At 36.5% G+C, this 24,284-nt stretch overlaps 1 protein-coding gene and 1 long non-coding RNA gene across 5 annotated transcripts in view; one reads left to right on the top strand and one right to left on the bottom strand.

Moving 5' to 3' along the window:
• Positions 1-1,980: 1,980 nt before the first annotated feature.
• The window catches only part of IL15 (interleukin 15), a 39,031-nt gene continuing 16,727 nt past the window's right edge, over positions 1,981-24,284 (bottom strand). For 2 of the 4 annotated variants that reach the window (XM_037397119.1, XM_037397101.1), the window contains exons 3-8: positions 9,245-9,343; positions 6,517-6,626; positions 5,166-5,247; positions 4,634-4,675; positions 2,911-3,054; positions 1,981-2,323 (exon numbers count right to left, since the gene is read on the bottom strand). In XM_037397119.1, the coding sequence (XP_037253016.1) occupies positions 2,210-2,323; positions 2,911-3,054; positions 4,634-4,675; positions 5,166-5,247; positions 6,517-6,626; positions 9,245-9,343 (591 nt within the window). In that variant the 3' untranslated portion in view covers positions 1,981-2,209. The remainder of the gene's footprint in view (positions 2,324-2,910; positions 3,055-4,633; positions 4,676-5,165; positions 5,248-6,516; positions 6,627-9,244; positions 9,344-24,284) is intronic. The other 2 variants (XM_037397128.1, XM_037397110.1) reach the window with 1 other exon arrangement.
• LOC119152219 lies at positions 15,140-24,229 on the top strand. The gene is made up of 3 exons (XR_005105717.1): positions 15,140-17,879; positions 22,423-22,448; positions 24,105-24,229. It is a non-coding gene; the product is annotated as an uncharacterized LOC119152219 (long non-coding RNA).

Consider the following 24,284-nt stretch of genomic DNA (forward strand, 5'->3'; position numbering starts at 1 on the left):
GGGAAAACCCCAGGAGAAATACTGGAGAACTAGATTAACAAATGGCCTTTTATGGTTCTAGAATGTGCATCTGGAACAGGTGGAGGTAAAATGAAATTAAAGTGATATTGCCAATGTCCAACAGAAAGTGGCTACAGGGTGGCAAGATGAGCAGTCACAGACTTAGCAATATTCTTTCAGAAAGGCAAATTCCCAGCAATTAACATACTTGCCACTGGTAAATGATTTAATGAAAAACAGAATAAAATTAATCAGGTAACCCATTTTCATAATGGCCAAGATAAAGAAAACTGTCTGAGCAAAGGAGTTATTAGTTTCTCCCATCATGAATACGGCTGGACTGTGTCTCAAGCTCCCTCAAAGCTAGAAATAAGGAAAATCCCTTTATCTCTTTGATTAAAGACTACAGTTGTAATTTGGTATTATTTTGCCTATGCATGTGACATCAGGTAAGAGAAAATCATATTCAATGCATACCACTGTTTTAAGGAAAAAATTAAAATATAGGACTAGTTTTCTTTATCCAAACTATGTAATAAAACACTTCTTTCATTGCTATTTTGCAGTGGCAAATAATCTGTTTATTTCTTCTGTGATACCTCTGCTGTTGTTTAATCCCATTCTCAATATACTTATGAATTTACTGATCGGTTACTCTATAAGTCACCTGATGATGACACCCACTGTGCTCACATTCATGTTCCTTCTCTTGTAGTTTACTGGAGATTCAGCTCCTCAGTGCTGAAGACTGAGTGTTGGGAGTAACCCAAAAATAAGGGAGTACCAGGCAGTGTATTTGTTGCCACAATGAGATTGAGACTTCCTTCCTGCTAAGTGAACAGCTGAATAACTCAGCCATTTATCAAATGAAGATGGAAAAATGGAGGTGTCTGGAGGAAAGAATTACTTATTATAGATAGCAGTTGGTATGACATGGTTATGAATCACTAAGAAAGCAGTTACTTTAGAAAAAGCTGAAAGAACACTATGCAACATTTCAGAACTACCAGGGGACAGGTGATGGCACTGAGTCTCAGAAATATGGTTACCATGATTTCCAATAACCGGTCAAAAGTGATTCCTGCCTTTGAATTTCTTACCTGAAAAGGAGACCAAAGTTACAACCTCTTCTACATTGAAAAGATTTCTGCCACATATAATTTTTTTTTCTAAGTGTGTAAGAGATTTGGTCACCTCCTTTATTCAGAGAATGAAATTTATGCTACTTTTCTTTGGTTGAAATTTAGATTGAAATCTTTGGTAATTGCTAAAGGAACTTTAGTAATTACCATAATGACTAAAGTAGTGTCTGTCAGAGGTAGCAAATGAAGTAACCAATGATGTTCTGTCACCAGACAGTGGAACCAAGCATTAGCATTACCTTCTGTTGAGAAGACTGGAGATAATTTTTAATACCTTTATGCTACTATTGTAGAAAAGGGAAAAAAAAGGAAAGGAAGAATCTTTAAATAAATATTCTGGTTTTTTACTTTGAATTCTTAGGTGAAATAAGTAACTGGATTTACCTGAAAACCATGGTAGAAATAAATGTATTAAGAGATAGCCAATACACCTTTAAGACAAAGAGGCCTTAGCTTGTGTTTTGACACTAGTTTGTTGAAGAAATATTTAATAAGAAAAAAAAATGCAAGGAAAACTGTCACATGTGACTAAGAACAGAAGTGAGAGATGAGCTGTGATCTTCTAAGAGCACAGATGGTAAAGGGAGAGATTTCAGATTACAAAAATAGCTATAGCCAAATGCTTTAAAAGGGTATGATAATTTTATATTAATAGTAATAAAAGAAGAGCTTTTCTCTGAAACCCCATTCAGTTAGCCCTGAGCTGATGTTCATGAGGACATTCCCACTGCAGATACTGTGAGATCTTTTTAAAGAATTTTTTTGAAAAGTTGGTAAGTTGGGCAGTGTTTCTTTTCCAGTGAGCTTACCAAAAAATAAAGACACTTTAAGTCAAGAAGAAGCTTTAAACCCTGTTAAATTCCTTTCATTTATATTTCATAACTAATATCATTTTTATGTACTTATTTATGAATACTCTGTGAACTACAAGGATTTTATTATTTTTTACATGTTATGGTATGTAAGTAGGACTGTAAATGTTGCTCTTTTCAGTTTATTGTTGGTGACAACATCATTTCTCTGAGGATATTCATGGAAGATCTTGGTTCCCAACTTGTGTCTTTTGGTCAATGTTTGCATTCCTTCTGTATAACCTTTACAAAACTCTGTATAAATTCTGTAAAATTTTTTTCTTCATACTCTTCACATTCTTTGCACTTTGCTGATGTTGTAGAATTCAGCTGAAAAACAAAATGCAATAGTAAACCAGGATACTGATCTATTTTTTCTGAGAGACAACTAACCCTTGTCTGTCCTGTTTTTTTTTAATAACTCCAATGCAGTCAATGACTACAGAAAGGATTGCTGGAGGCTTACACAGTACTTATGGTCTGTGCAGCTCCTGGCCTGCTCTTTCAGTAGGATCAGCTTTCAAAGATACAGCACTTCAGTGAGAGATGCAAGTGGCTGTCCCTTTTGAAAATTAGGATCCTTTTCTGTATGTGTCTGACCATACCTGACTTTAGATACTGAAGTTCCAAACTGTTATTTATACATACACATTCAAACACCTTCATATGTATACATGCACAATCAAAAGTATCTGCTTTGAAGGGAATCCTGTTGGTTTTTTTTTTCTAAAAAACCACTAAATTTTGCTTTTTCATTGTTCTATGTGTAGCTTTTTCACTGTTATATGTACAGGTTACTACATCCCACTTGCTTTCATCTCTGCTATTCCACTTTTTATATGATGAAAGAGGTATTTCAGCTACTGAAGTAACACTTTTGACTTGCCTTTTTTCCACAGACTGTTGGTGTTACTTACCTTGTTTTTTTCAAAGCTTATGTTTCCATTTTTCCATATGTTTAATACATCCTGTGTTTTACTACAATTTTTGATAAGACATTCTTGAAGAATCACATTTGTCTCTAGGAAAAAGCATCTCATTACAGGTTCTTGGCATTCTTTCTGAAAAAATGAAGTTGTAATAGTTTTACAATTAAAAAGGAATAAGTGAATGTAGGATATAATTTACCACGATGTGGCTAATTTTTATTTACTGCCACCTTCTCCTAATATTCAAATGCTTTTAAACATCTGCAAAGATTGGCTGTGAGAGCTAACAGCATAAAGGCTGGCCAATTTGCTAAGATGAGGTTAAACGTAGGGTCTTGAAGAACCCAGGAAAATAATTAATTAGGATAAAAATTTGGGATATAATTAAACTTAGCAGAATTAAGTTAGTATCATCCTTAGTAGTCTTCTTCAGAGATCTGAATTCAGAATAGGAAGAGGAGAAGAGAAAGCAGATATTACCTGTATTTCACAAATTAAAGACAAAGAGGCAGAGGTACTAATTTCTCCATCCAGTCAACAGTAAAGCCAAGAATAAGTCCCAGGTTGTCTAACTTCCATGTCAGATTGTCCCACTTTAAGAAAATCTTCCAGGCATTGCAGGGTATTAAATCAGCCATTACAATGGGTTAACCTCTCTGGCTCAGTTCAGTTAAGAGAATGTGTGTGCAGATGTGGATGTGTTTGTTTTGCGACCATTTTTCCGTCATGTACAGGGCTAACTGTACAGACGCATCAGACAGTGCTTTCTCAGGCTTGTCAGATCCACTGAATAAATCAACACCGCTGTATTGTGCATGCACACTAAGACTATTCTGAGACGGTCAGGCCATCATTTCTAGGAAATCTTTCATTAACACTTTATGTACAAGATTCATGTATTTTCAGTGTTTGGGACAGTCCTTGCATGAATGTTTAAGTTGTCAGGAAAGTAATGTCTCAGGAGCAGGATACTACCACAGCAATAAATCCAGCCAGTTCCACCAGGGCTACACCAAAGGCGACTGCTTGGAGTGGGGTACTGGCTGGATTAATTTTCTTGGTGGGACGCATGTATCCTATGGAGTGCAGACTGAGCTCCACAGCAACAGATTATGAAAAAGTCCCTTCAGGAATGCATTTAAGATGATCATATTTTACATAGGTATCTATGATTGCCTTAAGAATTAATTGACAAATTAACATAATTCATCCTTTGCAGGATCTAATTCCTTGAGAGTACATAGGGATACATAGGTACATAGGCTAAGCTAAGGAGTGGCAAAAGCAGAGAAATGCACAAGTAGATGCTGACAGTTACTCTCCATATTCCACCTCTCCGGTATTTTATGCCATTAAATAGCTCATGGTGTTAAACAAATTACTTTGGAAGTATTTTCTTTGTCGTTCTTTTCCTCCCTCAAATTACAAACAAATACCAACAGTATTTTAGCAGTGTTTAATAAATTAATTTTGGATCATCCTTTTAAATTGAATTATTTTAATAGCAGATGATTCAATAAAAAGAATTAATACCTGCTTACAAAATTTATCGTAAGTACTTTAACTAACAAAACTGTTCCTTCCAAGGCAAATTATTTGATTTCTGAAACTTTTCTCAATTTAGACCAAGGCTGACTTAGGAGAAAGTTGCTAGTGAAGAAATGAAGCTATCGTATTAGACCAGTTGTGGCCAAATTTCAAGTTTACTTACATCCTCATCTGTGTTTGCAGTATATAAACTGACATCAATGTCCTAAAAGAAAACAGGAGTTAGAATTATGAACATTAACTAACAGATGTAGAGATAATAAAGCTAACTCTGCAAAACATGGATTAGCTCCAAATTTAAAGGCCCAATCCATCCAGGTACAGGGAGCCAGCAAGTCAAAGGATCTTAAAGTAACCCAGTAACCTGCAGGATGGGCTTCACTGTGAGGAGGACTCAACAGAATCAAATCCTACAATACTTTCTCTGAAGGAGCTAACTCCCAAGCCCACTGCCCATTTTCTTATGAAAAGTGAGAAAGAAAATAGTATGTAATTCTAGAGTCTGCAGTATTTGGTCAACTCCAATTCCCTTTAACCTCCTATTCCTTTGCTTCCACCCATGAAACAGCATTATACAAACACCATTCCTTTTCCTTCTCCCTGTCACTGACACTTCTTAACCGAGTACAGTGTTAAATATTTAATTATGTCAGCTCCTATGATGATAAGAAATGAAGACTTTTTTATTAACTTACTTTGGATGTCTTGATCTGCTCCAAATCTTTCAGAACTTCTGCCCACTTGCACTGACCTGCTGCTGTCTTTGGTACAGAAGCACTAGAACAGAAGAAAACAAGTGACCATTAGGCTAAACACTAGGTATACACAATGTTTGTGCTGGAAGAAGAGTCAGAGATCATTAAGAAATTATAGGTACATTGCTTACATGTATACAAATATATGGTAAATGTGTGGGGCAAATATATTTGACAAATTATAAAATCACACAGATAAATATAATATAGATCATATAGATAAAAGCTATCTCAGAGTCACACACTGTATAAACAGTCAATGTGGTTTTTAAAAGGCCAGTTTTGTAGAAAGTAATGCAAGAGAAAGGTTAAACTACTTAATGTAAAATACCTACAATTCTTTTAAAGTGTACAAAAAATCACAAATTTCAAAGTCTCTTATATGAAAAATCCACCCACCCACCCACCCACCCCCACTACTATGGAATTTCTGCCTTAAGCCCTGTAGAAATGTAAATTTTTGTGTACCAGGAAAGCTTCCTCCTGCTACGTATAAGATTTTGCACAAAGTGAACCACTAAAGGGTGGAAGGGAGATTTCTGTCTCCTTGGAAGATTTTTGGAATGTGAATTGCAGTTTTAATGTATCCCCACTTGGATCCCTAATTTGGATGCCTTTCAATACTGCTGTACTATAAATAATACACAACAGTGTAGGGAAAGACAGACCAATTGTTTTGGGAAGTTGGTTTGAAACAAGCAGTTGTTAAACTTTAAAACCTTAACCAAAGGCTCAAAAATTACAAGATTGGAAAAGGAAAATAAATGGGGTTTATAACAAGACTCAGAGGACACTTACCATGTTTTTGCCAGGGAGAGAGAGAAGAAATGTCAGACCTTAGCAAAGAGATTTGATTGAAGGGGCACAAGGAGAAAACAACTAGGGCATGCAGGCCCTTGAAGCATGGCCAGTTTTCTAAGACAGGAAACTGGAGTGAGAATGGAAGGAGGCATCTCATATACATAACTCAGCATACGTACTTAAAAATGCTCGCATGTGGCAGTTTTTTCATTGCAAAGACGTATGGCAATCGATGGAGGTCTTTAAATGCCACAATTCCAACAGCTTGAGGGTTACCACAGCAATTAGGGCCAGGATGCAATCTTGACCGTACTGAGCCTCGCCAAAGACAGAATAAAGTAAGGGGTAGTGGCCTATGAAGCAATGCAGGACTGCATGTCATGGCAGGAGAGGATCCACTCTCTAAAGTGACTTGAGGCAAGTAAGAGCTGTAATAGTAAAAATAAATAATGTGCATTTACTGTCTAATTAACATAGACTTTGTATTTACCATAGGAAGAAGATGATTAGTCCCATCTCATTCTTTAAAAGGCCAAAGAAATGGCAGTTCAGAAGAAGACACAGCTGATATTGCAGGCAAACACTTTTCAGGTGTGTTTTCTGAAAGACATAACCAAGACGATAACTTATCACAATCTGATTTCACAGAATTTTGCTTTAGTACTGACTTAATTAACCAATATGACAAGGCATCCAATCAAGACAAGACTACCTGTTGTGTGTAGATTGAAAGACCAGCTGATTTGAAGCTTGCAGAAATATATAATCACTTTACAAAACAGTTGGTAGAAAATCAGATGCTGAAGACATGCTACAAAAATGTGAACTTACCCGGGCCTCTCTATTTATTTATTTGTTCATACTGCAGACTGCAATTTAATGCAGGGACAATATTAAAGAACTTTTGTTTTGTTTTCCATCCTGGAGGTCTTTCCCCTGGCTATCTATCCAAATTCTATGAATTACCTACAATGATAATATTACCTACAATATTGTGGTTGCATATACATGAAATTCTGCACTGAATACATCAAACGCTATAGTTATGTGTATAGAACTTAATTATAATACTTAGATATATTTATACTTTTTTTTACATAGACTATGTACATCTAATAGTGGGAAATTATGCATTTAAGAATTCTGTCAGTGGAGTCTGGCAATTAGAAATACAGAGGAAGTGTGGGTTGTGAGCTATGCATTGACCATCAGCAAACATTTCACTGTGCACAGCCTGGGCACCTTTGTTTGAAAGGCACAAGCCCTTTCATTTGAGCCCATACAGTTCCTTCACAGAGCTAGGTTAATTATCTGCAACTGTGCTTTTGATCAAAGATTTTATTTCTTACCATATGTACAACACTTTTATATTAACTGACCTAAGCAATGCTTCATTACTAGTGATTTATTTACATACTAACTTGCAAGTGAATATTTAAAAATGGACCAGAGAACGTAATAAAGCTGTGCAGTGGTAGAAGTATCAAAATGGGAGGTCAATCCATACCTTGTCATGTTTACAGGTTTAACTTCCTGAAAGCCACCTTATTAAAGTATCTACTGGCAAAGCCAGGACATTAATACTTACATGTGTCACACGAAGAGTATTTGTAACAAATATTTGTTACTTTTTTAAATAGGAAATGTTTTAACTGCATTGCAATTTGTTTCCAAAACCCACAGATACAGCTGAAATAGCATAATAACCTGATCACTACATAAATTTCCACACTCAATAATGGAAAGCAGTGCCAGATCTTTTATCACCTGTGGGTGTCCAAAACCTGTTAAATAAGAAGTATGTAAATTAATGATAAATAGATAATCTAAATTATGGTAAGGCCAGAGCAAGTAATACCTCTTCCATCTTCTGAACTATTTCAGAATGGAACATGCTGTGTTATTGTTACCCAAAGTATGTCTAAAACCAAGGTGGTACCTGTTACTGTCTCCACCACAAATGGAAATTGAAAATATGTGAGTATTAAAACCAAAATATTAAGAATATATAAATATATGTATTTTCCAAACATGCAAGAATGTAATGGAAATATTAACTGCTTGGTTATGGTCAAAATTGCTAAATCATTTTCTTATAGTATGACAGAAAGGCTGTAACATTTCCACAGTGATCTGAAATTTGTCATGGTGTTGGTTTTGTTGTTTTTTAAATCTACATACTAATTGTTTTGATTTGGTTTGCCAGTCTTTAGAAAATATCCTAGTTTGGGGTTGGTTTGTTTGTGGTTTTTTTTTAAATTGAAGTTCAAAAGTAGCCTTATGGGAAAATTCAAGGTACATTTAAAGAAATGTAAAATCTGATTTGTTGGATACAGCTGAAAAAAACAGATTTCAGTCCCGTGTCAATTTTTTTAAATTTGTTTTAACAAAATTATGTAAAATGTATTAGAAACATTTTGCAATAGGTGAACATTTTGATCATTTTACAAGCCAGTGTTTATCAAACAAGATGAGATGGCTACAAATGAAAATATGAAAGACTTATGTTGAGTCCTAAGAACTTACTAGCTTTGTGTTTCATAATTAGTATTATTAAAAACCTGATTTGAGAAGGAGTTTCAGTCCAACTGCATTGTCAAATTTATGCTGTAGACCAAAGTGTTCAAGGTAAGGAAAATAATACATTATAGTACCTAATGAATAATGGGGCAGGGTTATCATTAGCTTGTCATTTGTTTTCTTTTTTAAATAATTGTTCACTGTGGTGACAATGGATCACTGTGTTCTTTATGATTAGTGTAGTTGCCTTGATTTTTGTTTTCTTAAGTATGCTAGGTAACTATTTTATTGTAATGAAATAATCATTGTTAATTTAAAATAAATCTTAGCCTGTAGAAGTAATGGAGAACTTGTACTGATTGTGAAATGTATTAAAAATACACTACATGCACACTCTGAAGGATATTCCATTTGTTTATAGAGAAGGAAGTTCTTAACTTCAATTAGATCACCTAACACATTCCTTTCAATAATTCAGGGCCATTTTCTACTTGAATTTCTTTATTATTTCATCCAAACTATTATGCAACAACACAAGGATTGTTAGCTTACTTACATGCTTGACAAATTGTTCTCCTGCCTTGAACACACATTGCTGTAACATAAGAATTTTCTTTGCCTAGTGTCAGTTATTCATTTCTTACTCTGTTTAATCATTACCAATTCCTCTCTGTCTTTGTTATGTCTCTGATACTTACTCTGGTTTTATGGAAGCTTGAACATTGGACAAGGGAGCAGCTCATATTTAGATATATAAATATTTTTATCTGTAGCTTGCGTCCTGATAATCTGCAACTCTAGGTTAAGGATTAAAGCCTTTGTAAGTGAATATATGTTATACCAAAATGCCATTAAGAGTTATGATATACACAATAACCTGTTTAGAAAAGGAATGTTGTTTTTTTATAATGAAGTTAAAATGAAGCACTTTAAGAACAGTTACCACTGAGTAAAATCTAAGCCACAGTGGAACTGCTTTCTCTTTAAAGAAGCAAATGTATAAGCAAATGACAAAACTTTTCTTTAACAAGACAGAAAAAATCGCTGATTTTGCTGTTTTGGCTGTCATAGAAACTATAATCTAACTTAGTCAAAAAGAAGTATTCATAACACTTTACAATATTCAAGTTATATCTGAAGGAAAGTACAGAAAGGTAAAATTACATGTCTGTGCCTCTATATGATATATCTAAATTTCTTTCTTAAAAGTTGCTTATAAATTTCTCAGTGAATCCTTGAGATGTGAGAGTCATAAGAAAGTTTAGTTCCTGTGCAAGGTGGTGTTGTTATCTATAAAGGTCCAGTATTTTTATTGCTTATTTTGAACTGTATTTTTCTTCTCAGGGAATTTAGATCCTGAACGAACAACTCCTTGACCACCTCTTGTTTATATGTGCATACGCTTTCGATACTGTTCTTCAGCCTAAAAAAGCTCGTTCCCTCATTGGGATCCCTGTGGTGAGTAAGTAGACAGCAGCCTTTTCTCAGCCTCCATTTTGCTAGACTGTTGTTGTAGGCCTGGTCCAGACGGAACTGATGTTCTTCATAGTAGCTGGTATGGTGCTACATTTTAGCTCGGTGAACAAAACAGTGTTGCAAACTCACCAGTGTTTTAGCTATTGCTGCACAGTGCTTGCAAGTCCTTCTCTTTTCCTCACTCTGCTCTCCCCTACCACCCGCAGCGCGTGGGCTGGGGGTGCAGAAGAGGTGAGGGGTGACACGGCCAGGACCGCTGACCCAAACTGAACGAAGAGATACATCATACCATAGAACATCATGCAGTGTTAGAAGGATGGGGTGGGGTGGGGGGAGTTTTTCAAAGCTAACCATTGCTCAGGGACTGGCTGGGCATCGGAGACTGACTGGGCATTGGTCTGCTGGTGGGAGGTGATGAGTGACTGCTTTTTCATTACTAGGGGTTTTTTTTTCAGTTTTTTTCTTTACTTACTAAACTGCCTTTATCTCAATCCCTGAGTTTTTTCTGACTTCCACCCCCCCAGTTCTCTCTCCCGTCTGTCTGAGGTGGGGAGTGAGCACACTACTGGGTGGCAGCTTAGCTACCAGCTGGGGTCAACCCACTACAACTATACAGTGCCACCTCTGGAAGCCTCCATTTCTGTGATGTTCCTCACAATGCTCATCTGCTTCACTGCTCTTGAAAGCAAGTGACCAGAAGCATATAACATACTGATATGTCATGAAGGATTTAGAAACTGGTGCTAATATTTTCACTTTCCACAGCAAACAGGGAACTGCCTAGTGCCAGTGCTTTCTCCATGACTGTATCACACTGGTGGCTCATACTTCAGTATGAGTTCCCCTCATTCCCCAGAAGTTCCCCTTCCAAAACTTTATGTCCAGTTCTTTCATAATCCTGGAGTTCCCTTAATTCCCCAAAAGTTCCCCTTCCAGAACTTTATGTCCAGTTCTTTCAGAATCCTGGAATGTCTGAAGAATCTTTCACTATTTGTGCATACACACACACACACACTCATCTGCCCCCCCGAAAAACACACCAACACACCAACAAAAAAAAAAAAACCAAAAACCCCCCAAAAAAACCAACCAAAGTCTAACTTGCTTAATTTTTGGCAACTCTCAATTTTTCCCAAACTTCTTGACCTCTCAAACACATCTTTTTTCTTAATCAGTCCTTTCTCCCTTTGCCTGTGGGCTTTCTGGCTAGTCTCAATGGTGCTGACAGGTGTCACTAGTCTTTCCATTCCTTACTCCTGTAAGCAAATCATCCTCCTCAGACTGTTGTCTCTTGTAACAACCTGTATTCCATTTTTGTTCATCTTCAGTTTCTTGGTTTCCCTCTCTTTTCTATGTGTATGAAGTGTTGCTCTTATTTGTTGCCACACAAAATTTTTGTTTCTGCCCATTTCTCGTCTTCATTCTCTAGAGCATTAGACCTCTTCTTGCACATTATTTATCCTGTTTTGCTCAGTCTCTACTTCTACCCTGCTCTACAGATGTGTCCTCAACACTTTCTCTTTGACTTCTTGTGCAACAAAGGGCACAATCTTCTTCTCTCTGTTACTGCTGCAAATTTCCCTCTAAAATTGTACCATCAGCTCCAGCTGTCTCTAGTCCTTGGACATTTTATTGAGCAACGTCTCAGGCATAGGGTGTTTTTTCAGATCCATATTCAAGTACTGTCTACATCATGCAGAGCTGAGCTCTACACCCGTTCATTTGCATTGTTTCTGCAATTCTTCTTCAGTGTCTTGTTGTCACAGTAATTATAGCCTCCTTTAGAGAACTCTGCCTCCTCCCCCGGCAAAATCCCATCCTGTGGCTCTTTTTCTGCTGTTCTCTGTTGGCTACATAAATTGTTCTGTCCTCCTGTGCTAGGGCAATCCCTTTCAAAGGGACAAAGTGCCAAGTAGCTGTACAACTAGAGTGCAGCATCTACTTAAGGTTGTGTATTGTGCATAATATTTGAGCTCATTCTCTATGCTTAGAAGCATAGAGAGCATTTTTAATGTCAGAATCTATAAGACTGGGAAGAAAATCAGATGGTTTTCCTATTTGTACCCTAGTCTTGTAAAAAAAAGAGGCTTGCTTTTTTTTTTTCTAAGATTTTTTTTTCCCGAGCAAAGCCATTGAGAGTAAAGATTTCATAAACTAATGGAAGCAACTAAAAAAGGAATGGAGCCCATAAAGAAAGCAATACTTCTGAACTAGATAGATGTTTCAGTATCGAGCCCTTAAATAGGTAATTCTGAAATCAAATTTTCATGGATCTTGAGTAAGTTTTAGGGGAAAGACGTGTTCTTAATGCCTTGTTATGGAGTAAATGCTGGAAAACACTGCAAGTCAAAGGAGTGGGCTCACTAAAGGATCTCTCTTCTCTTTTATTCCTAAGTTCACCTAGGCAGTTTTAAGGGAAAAAACAAAGGAAAACAAACAAACAAAATCCCCAATTATGAATTATTATTAGAACGTATTTATTCTGATGGGATAGAATTCAGCGATAAAAACAGAGAACCACATTAATGTGCTCCTGAAACTATAAGAAATTCTGTAGCAGATGCTACCTATATCTACACCTTGAGAGTAACTTCATTTGTGTGTTATCAACATCAACAGAAAGTAATATTTTCCTATGAAGGGATCTAGTACTAGGGTCTTAAATCCCTTCCCAATTTCTACAGACTAGTCCCATCTATTGAAGGAACATATTTTACAGCTCTGGTAAGTTCTGTTCTGAACACTATTTGATGCAGCAATCATTAAAAAGTTGCTTCTTTGCTATCACAGTGCCTGAATCTATTATGATTCCACAGCCATTTTAGTTCTTCTTCTCCCTTCTTATCCATCTTCACATAGAAACCTAGGAAATCAGCCCTCAAGCTCCACCAGGTGTTACCAGCAGCTCTCCTCCCCAAGGTTTGAAGGCAGAGAGCGAGCTTTCCACTTTTCTGTCTAGCTTGTACTTACTGATCCAGGAAGGAAGTCAGTGGAATTACTGAGTGTTAAAATCACATGCTTGAATGCTTGTCTGGATGAGAGTCAAACCATGCCTCATATTGTTATGTCTTCAAGCCTTTATTTCACAAAGCTAAAGTACTTTCATAGAAGCTTTGTATATAGCTAGTTAGGCAGGCTAAAGCATTTTTGCAGCTGCCATTTTAAAACTGGGCACTCTTTAAATATTACTCCTATTCATTTACTTCCCTTTGACCCCCATCCCCCCAAGAACTATAGCTTTCCTTGTTTTTATTGTATAGTGGCTCTCCTATGGAGTACTACCCTAACTGGTTTATTCAGCTCATGAGTAGCACTTACCTTCAAAAGAGTATTTTCATTAATCAGTATGGAAGGAAACTCTTGCAGTTCTTGGTTTGCTTAAATACTTGTTGATTTGATTTTGACAGTCATCCAGTAGGACCTTCCTCTCCTATATGCTCTTACTAATTGGCATTTATGCCAGAAGTTTGCAATGCCTGTTGGAAAATTTTGCTAAAAGGTCACAGAGTCAGAGTCATTGCTGTTCCACTCAATACCTTAAACATCAGAATTTGAAATGTAAGAAGTTAAATATTTCCTTTGACCTTTTTTTGCAAAACATACTTGAGGCCTGGGGCTCATACCATTGCCTTATAGAGATGTGTCCTATACTTGGCTATAGGCCTGAGAGGAAGTTTGTCCTCGGTGCAAAGAATGATTTTACATGCTTCCGAGGAACCTTACAGTCACAGTAGCAGTGAAACCTAACAGAAGTGCTGCAGTATTTAGGGATAAATATTACTAGGTGAATATAAGTGTGAACATTATAAAATAAGAGCTTTCTTTCTAGTCTGTCTGCTTTCACTAATTTGTCAGAATCTCAGAACAACGCATACTCCATGGCCACAAGCCTCTTCCATTAATAGTTCTGCTTGAAATAGGGGTGCCAGCTCCCTATTTACATGATTGAGAGACAAGGACATCAAACATGTTGCTTAACTCCATACGTTAGACTTACCCTTGCCTGCCAATTCTCTCTCAAGTATTTTTTGTTGCTGGCAAAATCTAGCCAGAAAAGAAAGCTAAGAAAAGAATACATGCTTCTTTCTTTTTACATCCTTCCATGTAATGTCAGTCTTTCAAGGTATCAATCATTTATTGAATTATGAAGGATCAACTTAATGTTGTCCCGATGCAAACATATATGACACTAATGCTAGGTGTGCTTTACAAACACTGTAATTGATAAATAGAGAAGCCCCAAGTTTTAGTAATGGCAAAATCAGTGGTTTAAATGCATAGTCAGTAAAGTAAAGAGGAGGTACACAGCAAAAAACTTCATTTGTAGGTCACAAATGGTTAGCTTTGACCATTTATCCCCAAACAGCCCGCCTCAGGATGCAATATGCAATAATTAGTGAAAAGGCCTTTCAGAGTCTACTCTCCTGGATTAGTAAGCAGTTGAATCACAGGAGATTCAAAATGTAAAGGACATTGATAAAACACACAAAAAAAGAGCCAGAACTAGTCAGCACTGAAGATTTTTTAGCAAAATGTGTCCTGATCTATATATGCTGTCAGGCACTCTCTGTAAATATTAATTGTAACTTTTTTTTTTCTTTTTTTTTTCTTTATTTTCTTTTTTTTTCTTTTTTTTTTTTTGCCATGGCAACAAGTACCCAACAGGGAACGAAAATACATTTAGGGATAAAATCTCTGTGCCTTTAGGGGTAGGTCTTTATCATCTAGAATAGTGCCATACACAAAAATTTGAACAGTAAAAAATATAAAGGATGTCATACTGATGCATAAAAGTTGGAAATCCTGAGACCAGAAAATAGTTATCACAGAAGCTACTGCTGGACAAGTAACATCTCAGCCTTAGCAAAACACTTAGCCCTGAGACTGTGAATAGTATCCTATGCTAATAAAGCTCCTTAACACACTTTTAGTAGATAGAAGACTAAAAATAGCAAATGCAGTTCTCAAAATGGTAAAGGCAGTATTTTCAGAACTTTTTCAAAAAAGGAAAATTATAATCTATAACCCTCTCTTACAGCGATACTTTCACTGGAATTTCCTGGATCTTGAAGTAAACAGGCAGGATGTAGTTTGAAATACTCTACTTTTTCTTAAATCCTAATGTGTGTCAATTGCCACAGCTTTACTGAAGCCAATGAAGTTATTTCCATTTCCAGAGTTGCTGAGAATTTGACCAAAATGTTACACTGGGAAGAACAGATTTATTGAACAACAGAGGAAAGCAGCACACAAACTTCCAAAAGAAATACTGTAAATAGATCAATAGGCAGAAAAAAACTAGTATCAGGATTCAAAGAAAGAAGAACAAAATATCTCTACTATAGATTTGTTTAATATTTCTGCACAGGAAAGAAACAAATTTGGAAAGGAAATTATTTCTGCTTTATATTACTCTAAATCACTTACAAATAACAATGCAGTAAGACTTACAGCAACTGAATAATCATCCTTAGTTTCTTGCCTTAGGATGCAGGAAAATTGATTATTGGAATTGCTCTACAGAAGCCTCCCCCTTTCGTGTAAATTTTGAATGTGGTTTTGTGGAATGTAATGAATTATGAGATTGCACACAGAACCACTTTTTCAATATGTGTGCAAGTGGTGCATGCAATACAGTAGTTCTCATTTAAGGTTTCTTCAATTTGTATGAGTGATAGTTTTCCTTCATTTCTTGGCAGCCAAACCCAGAATGTATAGAGGAATGGAAGAGTGTGTGCAAACTAATGAGAGCTGAAGCAATACTAAATTATATTGAGCTGGTTTCTGTATCATAGCTCTTAAAAAAGAATAAATGGTAGTCATAGTCCTTAACAGTGTAGCACAGCACTCACCCAGAAAACCAAATTTTCTTTCAGACAGGGTAAGATGAGTCTACTAGTGAGTACATTCATTTAGACAAGTGTTTTTAAAAAGATTGAAAAAACGACTTCACAGGGATGTTAAAGCAGTTGTGTATAAAATAATTGGCAATACTGTGAAGCACAAACAAATCCCTGGGTGCCTTTATATAATAAATGTGTGTGGAACAATATTATTGAAAAGAAGTAAACTTTTGGATCAAATTACAGGCTTGCACTCTGGGATTGCTTACTTCATTGATTTAACATACAAAATGTTTAAGCCAAAAGCAACTCGCTTTGTTGATAGTAACTGAGTGATAACAAATGTTTCCGATATGCTCATACAAGCATATATTATATATATATATGTGTGTGTGTGTGTGTATAAACTGTAAAGAGATTAAATACACATTGTAAGTTTAACCTATGACCACATGGCAAAAGGTCAATCAATTCTATTAAATTAATATATATGTATTTATATTATTTACAGAATTATGATTTGTCTTGCTAAGTAAAAGAAACATTTTGGGAGATAATGTAGCCTGCCAGAAAAATTAATATTTCTTACAAACTGGAAAGCCACATCTTCAGGTCAACATCAATCAAATAAATAAACCCCCAAATTAGACTTATTTTCAAAATGGACTGCTTTCAGCAGCTCTCACTGAAATAAATGCCTGTTTCAGCTGTAGGTAACTAATTTACTAAACGTGCCACATCCACCTTGTGGGAAGACATAAGAGGCATAATTTTCCCCATAGTCTTCTTTTCAGGCAAGTTTTTTCATCACTGTTGAATGGTAAAGCTAGAAATTAGTTCTATGACATCCTAAGCAAGGACTGATAGTGTTTGATCTGCCTCACAATCACAGTCTCTCTTTTTTAAGGAAAAAAAATTACCAAAAGTATTAATAACTGTGTGTCATACTGTTTGCCTGAAGAGTACTAGGTTTGCTGAAGGCAATATAGCCCTGCAGTCTTATATAGGCTTTTCTTTGCTCTCCCACCAGCTAACTGCTTGCTTGTCACCAGAGGAAGGTATCTATTTGTCCTGAACGGGAGCATAACATTGCAAACTGATTTACTTTGTTGTCCTTCTAAGAACAACTAACCAAGTTTGGTTTTGGCAGATGTTCATCCAAACGCCATGTAAGGTCCACATGGTTGGTAAAGTTAGAATCAAATTTAGAAGTCACCAAAAATATGGCCATTCTCATAAAGCCTGGCACCCTCTGGTCTTAAAACCAAAATAAGCGTCGTGCATACTGCACAAAAAGATATGCAGCAGAATGCAACTGAAATGAAATCAGTGGGGAAAATTCATATCAATTATCACAGATGAGTCCCAAGCAGCCACCTGCCTTATGAAACTTTTGTGACTAAATGTTTGAAGCTTAGCTTTATATTGAAGTCTTAGGATTGCACTCTCTGTGACTCATGCTATTAATAATAAATCTCTGGGCATTTCAGTGTGAGCCCCCTAGAGGCCAAGGAACCAGCTGACTGTCCAAATAAGCATTCCTCTTCGGTTGTTTTTGAAAACTTAACTGATAGCACTGGGGGCCTGTTTTCACATGGGAAAAAAAATCAGAACAAAAGGAGGTTGTGTTACACCTGTCTCAGGTCAGAATGAACAAACCGACACATTCTTCCTACTTAGCAACTCCGAAACCAAAACACAAAGTTGTCATCAATGCAAACGCTTATTCTAAGAACAAAAATAAGCATGATAGGCTCTTTCCCCAATGTTCCTAGTGCCCTCTCCGTAAGATGTGCAAACTGGATAATCAGCTTTAGCTGAGAGTATGGTTGAAATGTGCATGCTGTAGAATTTTACACTTTCCCTAAAATCAGGAATTTTGAGATTTGCAATTGAGCTCACTGACTTTTTTCTCCAGCTCTCTTCTTTAGAAGCTGAACTTCTGAACTACTGAACTTGACTCCTCCTTCTGAGAACACACACCTAGAAGTTTTCAACACTTCTGCAAGAACAGGTCCAGCACCATTTCAGTTCCAAAAACCAAATCTTCTTCTTGGTTGGTTTTTTTTTTTCCCAAATTTCACATCTGTTTGATTTTTCCAAAATGAATGATTCCTTCCTGCCACTTTACAGTACCCCTGTTGCATGCCATCTCAGAAAGTCTTGCAGATGAATTAGGCCAGATTTAACACTATTCCTTGTTTTACACTTTGACACTACTATCTTTGTCTTAGACCTATATAGGCAGCCAGTAACAGTTTTGCATCAGAGTAGCCATGCAAGAGTTGGCTTGTTGAAAACCTGTTTTATATTAAAGCTAATTTACACAGCTTCGGTACACTCAAAGGCCTGCAGAAAATCCTGTTGTAAGAAGTATGTCACACATAATGACTCTTCATTAGTCCCTGCTGGTCTTCAGGTAGTATGTACCTTATAGGAAAGTGATAACAGGCAGATGAGAAAGGGTTATACTCCCTACAATTAGGTACATGTCTCTGATAGGAATTAGGGAAGGACGTAGAATTTAGGAATAGCAGAGCTGACTGTAAGCAAAAGTCCTCTAGGCCTGCTGTTTCCAACCACAGCCAGTCGTGAATGCTAAGGGAAAAGTGTACTGATACCTCCCAGATACATTCTCCAGTCTCCAGCGAAGGAGAATGCATATAAAGCTTGGCAGATTCAGGGCTAGTATTTTCAAGTTTATAATTTCACTAGCCTTTTTTCCCAGCTCTTTATCAGAATATTTTCTTTTTAATGGATTTTTTAGAATTTTATGTAGCAGTTTCTTCTATGTAAATCTTTTTTTCAGCTTTCATTTCAAATTTTGACAGGCAATGTTAAGTTCTAAACTTAAAATATGAAGTTAAGTAATTTAAAAATGCAAAATGTTACATTCATAAGGACTCTTCATAATGTAATTTTCTAAAGAGTACTGCTTTTACAAGCATGTATAACCTAAGGGAGCATATCTTCAACGTCTTAAGTCAGCTTGAGTTTTCTAAAAGTCACGATGTCACTACCTTGGGTAAACATACATATTGTTTTCAGGCATTACCATGGAACAAATGCTGGTATTTACCCTTTTCCCAAAAACAAGTATTTCATTTCTTTGTCATTTCAATCTATTTATTTTTGTTTCAGTCCACCAGGCACTATGAGAACATTTTCATCATTTGCAGTAGCTATTCCAAAACTGAGCAACCTAGTTGAAAACAAGAAAACAAACTTTCTTCTCTCTTAGTCGCAAACTTTGAATTAAAAAATTCATGAAAGGGCTAGAATTTACTAATTCTAAATACTTGGGACAATGTACCGTACTTTCAAGATCACTTATGGCACCAAGGCAGGCACCTGTAGAATTCTTCAGAGCACACAGCAAAGTTTCATCCCATAGACCCAATTTTGTGGGCAGCTGAAGGGATGATAAATATCAGTTTATTCTATTAGCTTCAGTAAGAGTGAGGCATTTATACTACTCAAATGCCTAGCATATTTTTTCCAAAGGTGCTTCCCTGTCCTTCAGAAAATCTGAGGGATCCTGAGCAAAAAGAATAACCTATTATTTTGAGAATGCTCCTTTTTTCTTCTATATCAGAAATAGTTTAGCTACTCACATTTAACTCATACAAGACCAGATTCAAATAGTCTTTGAGCATGTTACTTCCATTCCTGTTTCTTTGGAATGAAGACTGACAAAAGCTGTAAGCCAAATACAAAACTAACTAGCAAGAAAAAAATCAATCATTCACAATCTTATATGATAAAAATACTGTAATGGTTAAAAATCTGCAAAATTGCTGAGAAATATGGCACATTATGGTTTATTCTGGTTAGAAATACTAAGTAGTACATTTAAAGTAAAGGTTTCTCTCATTTGCAAAACATTTTAATGGTTATGTGAACTAGAGAATATGACCCTTTCTTTAGAAAATAATTGAAGTATAAACAAAAATCAAAATTAAGATCCATGATTTAAATGAAGGGGGGTTTTGTCTGCTGATACTTAAGTCAGGACAAAACAGATGTCTTAAATTATCCTGAGATAGATGAGTCTGTCCCAGTTTTCAGATGCTGCCATATTTTTGATATGGTATGAGCACTGAACTGTTAGGAAAGGTACTGGCAAAAACCTTCAGATCCTAGAAAGCACAGAGGATCACTACTAGCCCTCCACCTTGCTGGATCACCTTACTGTTGAAAAGTCACTTTTACTAAGTGTAATACAGAGCTTGGGTTGGCCTTCTTGACATTTTTACATCAGTTCACTTTCAATGCTGTATCTTACTCAGAGTGGTAGTCAAATTATCTATTACCTTCTTGCCAAAAATTGTCATATGTGCACAGCACAGAAATTTGCATTATTGTCAAGTCACTCATCTTCAGCTGGTTGAAAACTACTAGAAAACTACTTTGTCCTCATTATAACCCATGTACCTTGGACTCACACATAGTTTAAAATGAGACATGAAATATTCATGTGTCATTTAAATTATGCAAAATAATCTACAGGCATCCATCAAATCTTATGAATCTGAGACATATTTTCAGTTACATGAGAGCAAGAGATAAGTGGAGGTTTTGTCCTTAAAAAAAAAAAAAAAAAAAAAAAAGGAAGACAGAAAAAAGAAGCAATTGTTTCAGAAGTAGAACATGAGAAGAGTTTTGCAAAGATTCCCTTGGAAAAAACAGTCTCACGTCTCACAGATACTTGAAGACTGAATGTATCAGTAGTGTTCATGCTCTAGATATTTCTATTGTATCATCATACACCTATAATAACGTAGAATCATAGAGTGGTTTGGGTTGGAAGAGACCTTAAAGACCACCTAGTTCCAACCCCCTGCCACGGGCAGGGACACCTCCCACCAGCCCAGGTTGCTCCCAGCCCCGTCCAGCCTGGCCTTGAGCACTGCCAGGGATGGGGCACCCACAGCTGCTCTGGGCAGCCTGTGCCAGTGCCTCACTGCCCTCACAGCAAAGAATTTCTTCCTAATATCTAATCTAGATCTACCCTCTTTCAGTTTAAAGCCATTCCCCCTTGTCCTATCCCTACATGCCTTTGTAAAAAAGCCCTCTCCAGCTTTTTTGTAGGCCCCTTTAACTATTGAAAGGCCACTATAAGGTCTCCCTGGAACCTTCTCTTCTCCAGGCTGAACAACCCCAACTCTCTCAACCTGTCTTCATATGTTCAGGTAGTTAGATAATCCCTAACCAAGATAACAAAAGTTAGCAGTATAGGGGGTTTTGAGCACAATGCACAAATCACATGTGTTTTGAATATGTAATAAGGGAAGAGAGAGAGTAAGAAAGCCCATAAAGCTGCCTGGATTATAGGTATCCAACTGCTGAAGATTGTTTTCTCAAAGCTCAAGATAAATATGAATACTAGAAAGGAGAGCTACACCTTGTGTTCTGATCAGCTACAGAGAATGCAAATGGTGACAGCAGGTACCCATAACAATTTTCAACTGGGTTTATGCCCATGGGGAATTCAGAACCAGTGCATCATAGCTCATCACCATATAGGGTTTCTCTATATTCTCTCTAGCTCCCAGTTTCTTGCTTTTACCTGGTAAGGAAATGAAAGCAAATGGATTGATTTTAAACTCCTGGCTCCTACAGGAAGAAATGATAGCATCAGCCAAGGAATGCATATAAAATCAATGTCTGTGATGACCCAGCTGTGTTATATTCCCAAAACATTTTTGACTAATCAAGGCAGGTGTCTGTTCAGTTACAGAACAGATACAGTAGAAATCACATTCACAACAGAACATGGGGTAGGTTCCGCCTATGAAGATCATCTTCTAGCTCTTGGTGCTGTTTTCACATTTCCCAGCAACTGCTGAAGTCACAGTGCTGAACAAAGCCTCTAGAAGGTCCCCTTCATCCTCAAGCTGGTAATCAGAACTATTTTGTACTAAATTATTTCATAATAACTTACAGAGACAAGATAGATGTTTCAAGAGTCCTTCATTTGAAAATGAGACAAAAATCATGGAACTACAACAACTTCACTATGTTTTCCTTCAGAAATAACAAATTCCTCTCCTGATCCAAGGCACCTACAGCTGAGCTCTGAGTCATCTTCTTATACAGAGCTTGTTATTGAGAACAGTACTCAACTCTTCTATCTGCCTCCAGTCTTTGTCGGCTGCAGCTTGCACATCACTCTTCCTCCAACACATATGCATACTCTGTCTTTCTGGTTAGGGGAATAATCCCAATCCCCCTCATAAATCAGGATTGTGAGGGCAGACACGGGTCACGTCTCTCTCATCATGCGGTACTAAACCTTGATAGCTTCATTACATCCTGAAAACCTTTACAGTGAAAAATACCAGCCTTTATGAAAGGGTAGAGATATTCCTGAGATAAAGTCATCAATGAAAATGTCTCCCAAAATCAGGCCAAATTTAGTATCTTCACTGTATTTTCTTCAAGTTTTACCATACAAGTTAAATAAGGGTGTGTTCTGTGATAAACTTCTGCTTCAACTTTTACAGAAAATGCATGCTGGACTGACTCACTAAAGTCTTTTTGTTTTAATCTCAAAGTTAATCTACAGAGAATCTTCACAAAGGTACGTGTCTCTTTCTCTGAAATATTTTCCATATGAAATCATTAACTCCTTTATATTTGAATTCTACTTTTAGAAAGGGTGAATACAATAACAATTTAACAATGTAATTTAGCAGAAATAGAACCAAGCACTTTGATTCATGCACCAATCAAAATAGAAGAGCTTAATGCATCCCTTTAATAGTCTAAAACCTTGCAGTTTTTATAGAGCTGTGAGATCGATTTAGATATTTTCTAGTGATGTTTTGGGTCTCATATGAATTTTCTTCAACATATTCGGACCTTGTATCAGAATCTCAGTAACATATGAATGGTTTTGAAGTTTTTTGGAAAAAAAGAATTTGCCCATTCCTCCTAACCATCTCTGATGTGATGTGGCAGATGTACATTTTTCTACATTTCCTACCTGCTTTTAATTATCCTCCATGGGTCTGCTGGAGCTAAGCAGAAGTAAACAAAGCCAAGCACAGGAGATGAAAATCAATGGAAAAAAATACTGGGAAGCTTCAGCAGTTTTCCCAAAGCTGTGTTTTTTTAATTTAATTGTAATGATCTCCTAATGGTATGAATTTCTTGATTCATAGCATGTTCATATTCCTTTTGTTTTACAATTGCAAAGGATACTGATTAACATTCAGTCAGAGGATAAGCTCAGTTAAAGGATACTTATTGAGTAATTTCCAAATTGTGGTTACCATTTCACTAACAAAATTTCACTAATACGCAGCCAACTCTGTGTGACTTATTTTTGTCTTTTTTAAAGTAGTGCGAATAATAGGAATTAATTTCAATAATGTTATATGCTATTTAGTCACATGAATATCAGCACGATTACTATCAGGAAAAGATAATAGCATCACTGAAACAAACAGATTGTATTTGCCTGTTTGAACTCATTTTTTAGAAAAAAAAAAAAAGCAGAGATATCATCTGCATTTTCAAAAGACTGAAATTTTTTTGAGAACTCATACTTCATATTCATGCTATACTACTTTTTGTCTAATGGTAGCAACTGAAAACATCCACTAAGATGGAACCTAGTGTGCTATACTCTGAACTACATAGACCTGTAATTAATGATGATGTTTTCCAAAAGACCTTACAAAACACCTCAACAAGTCAGACAAAATGCAGAAAGGAAGGAGTTGTTCTGTCATTTTTATTGCCAGAGACACAATAATATTTCTTTAAAGGCCTCTGGTCACACACAGAAATTGTAGAGATTTCAGAAAGCGAACTGAATTCTTCTGAATGCCAGTGTGGATTTTCAGGTGAACAAGCATCCCACTCCTTAGAAGTCACATTAGTTTCTCCTCTGGGTTCAGACAGTGGAATTGTTCTTTGGAGGCTGGCAACTAATCCGAACACTTTGCAGTTAAAATCTCAGTAACACCTAGACTAGGTTTCAATGGCCTTGAGACACGGCATTGGTTTATTAGGCAGTATCATAGTACTAATGTCACAGACTAGAAGAGGCTTCTGGGAGTCCAATTCCTAGTTCTGAGACAAAACCAAATGCCGATGTCTTATTTATTTATTTATTTCAGAGATCTTTGCCTAGTACCTAACACTTCTAGAAAAGATTCTTCAATATTCTTAGGGAGCTCTTTGTCTCATAACACACGACAGCTGCATATCACAGCTTAATTTCTTGCAGTAACAGCGTGTGGACTCTTGCTTCTCAAGATGGAAAAGGATATGAAAAAGAAGATTAAAAACTTCCAAGGACATCTAACTATCTGTTGCCTGTTGCCAGCATCTTCATAAGAACATCTGAAAGGTGAGCTGCTGGGAAGAATGAATAAGTAAAAGATACTGCTTAATTTGGATTATGCCT

Source organism: Falco rusticolus, chromosome 1 (genome assembly GCF_015220075.1).
Source record: "Falco rusticolus isolate bFalRus1 chromosome 1, bFalRus1.pri, whole genome shotgun sequence".
Taxonomy (NCBI): Eukaryota; Metazoa; Chordata; class Aves; order Falconiformes; family Falconidae; genus Falco; species Falco rusticolus.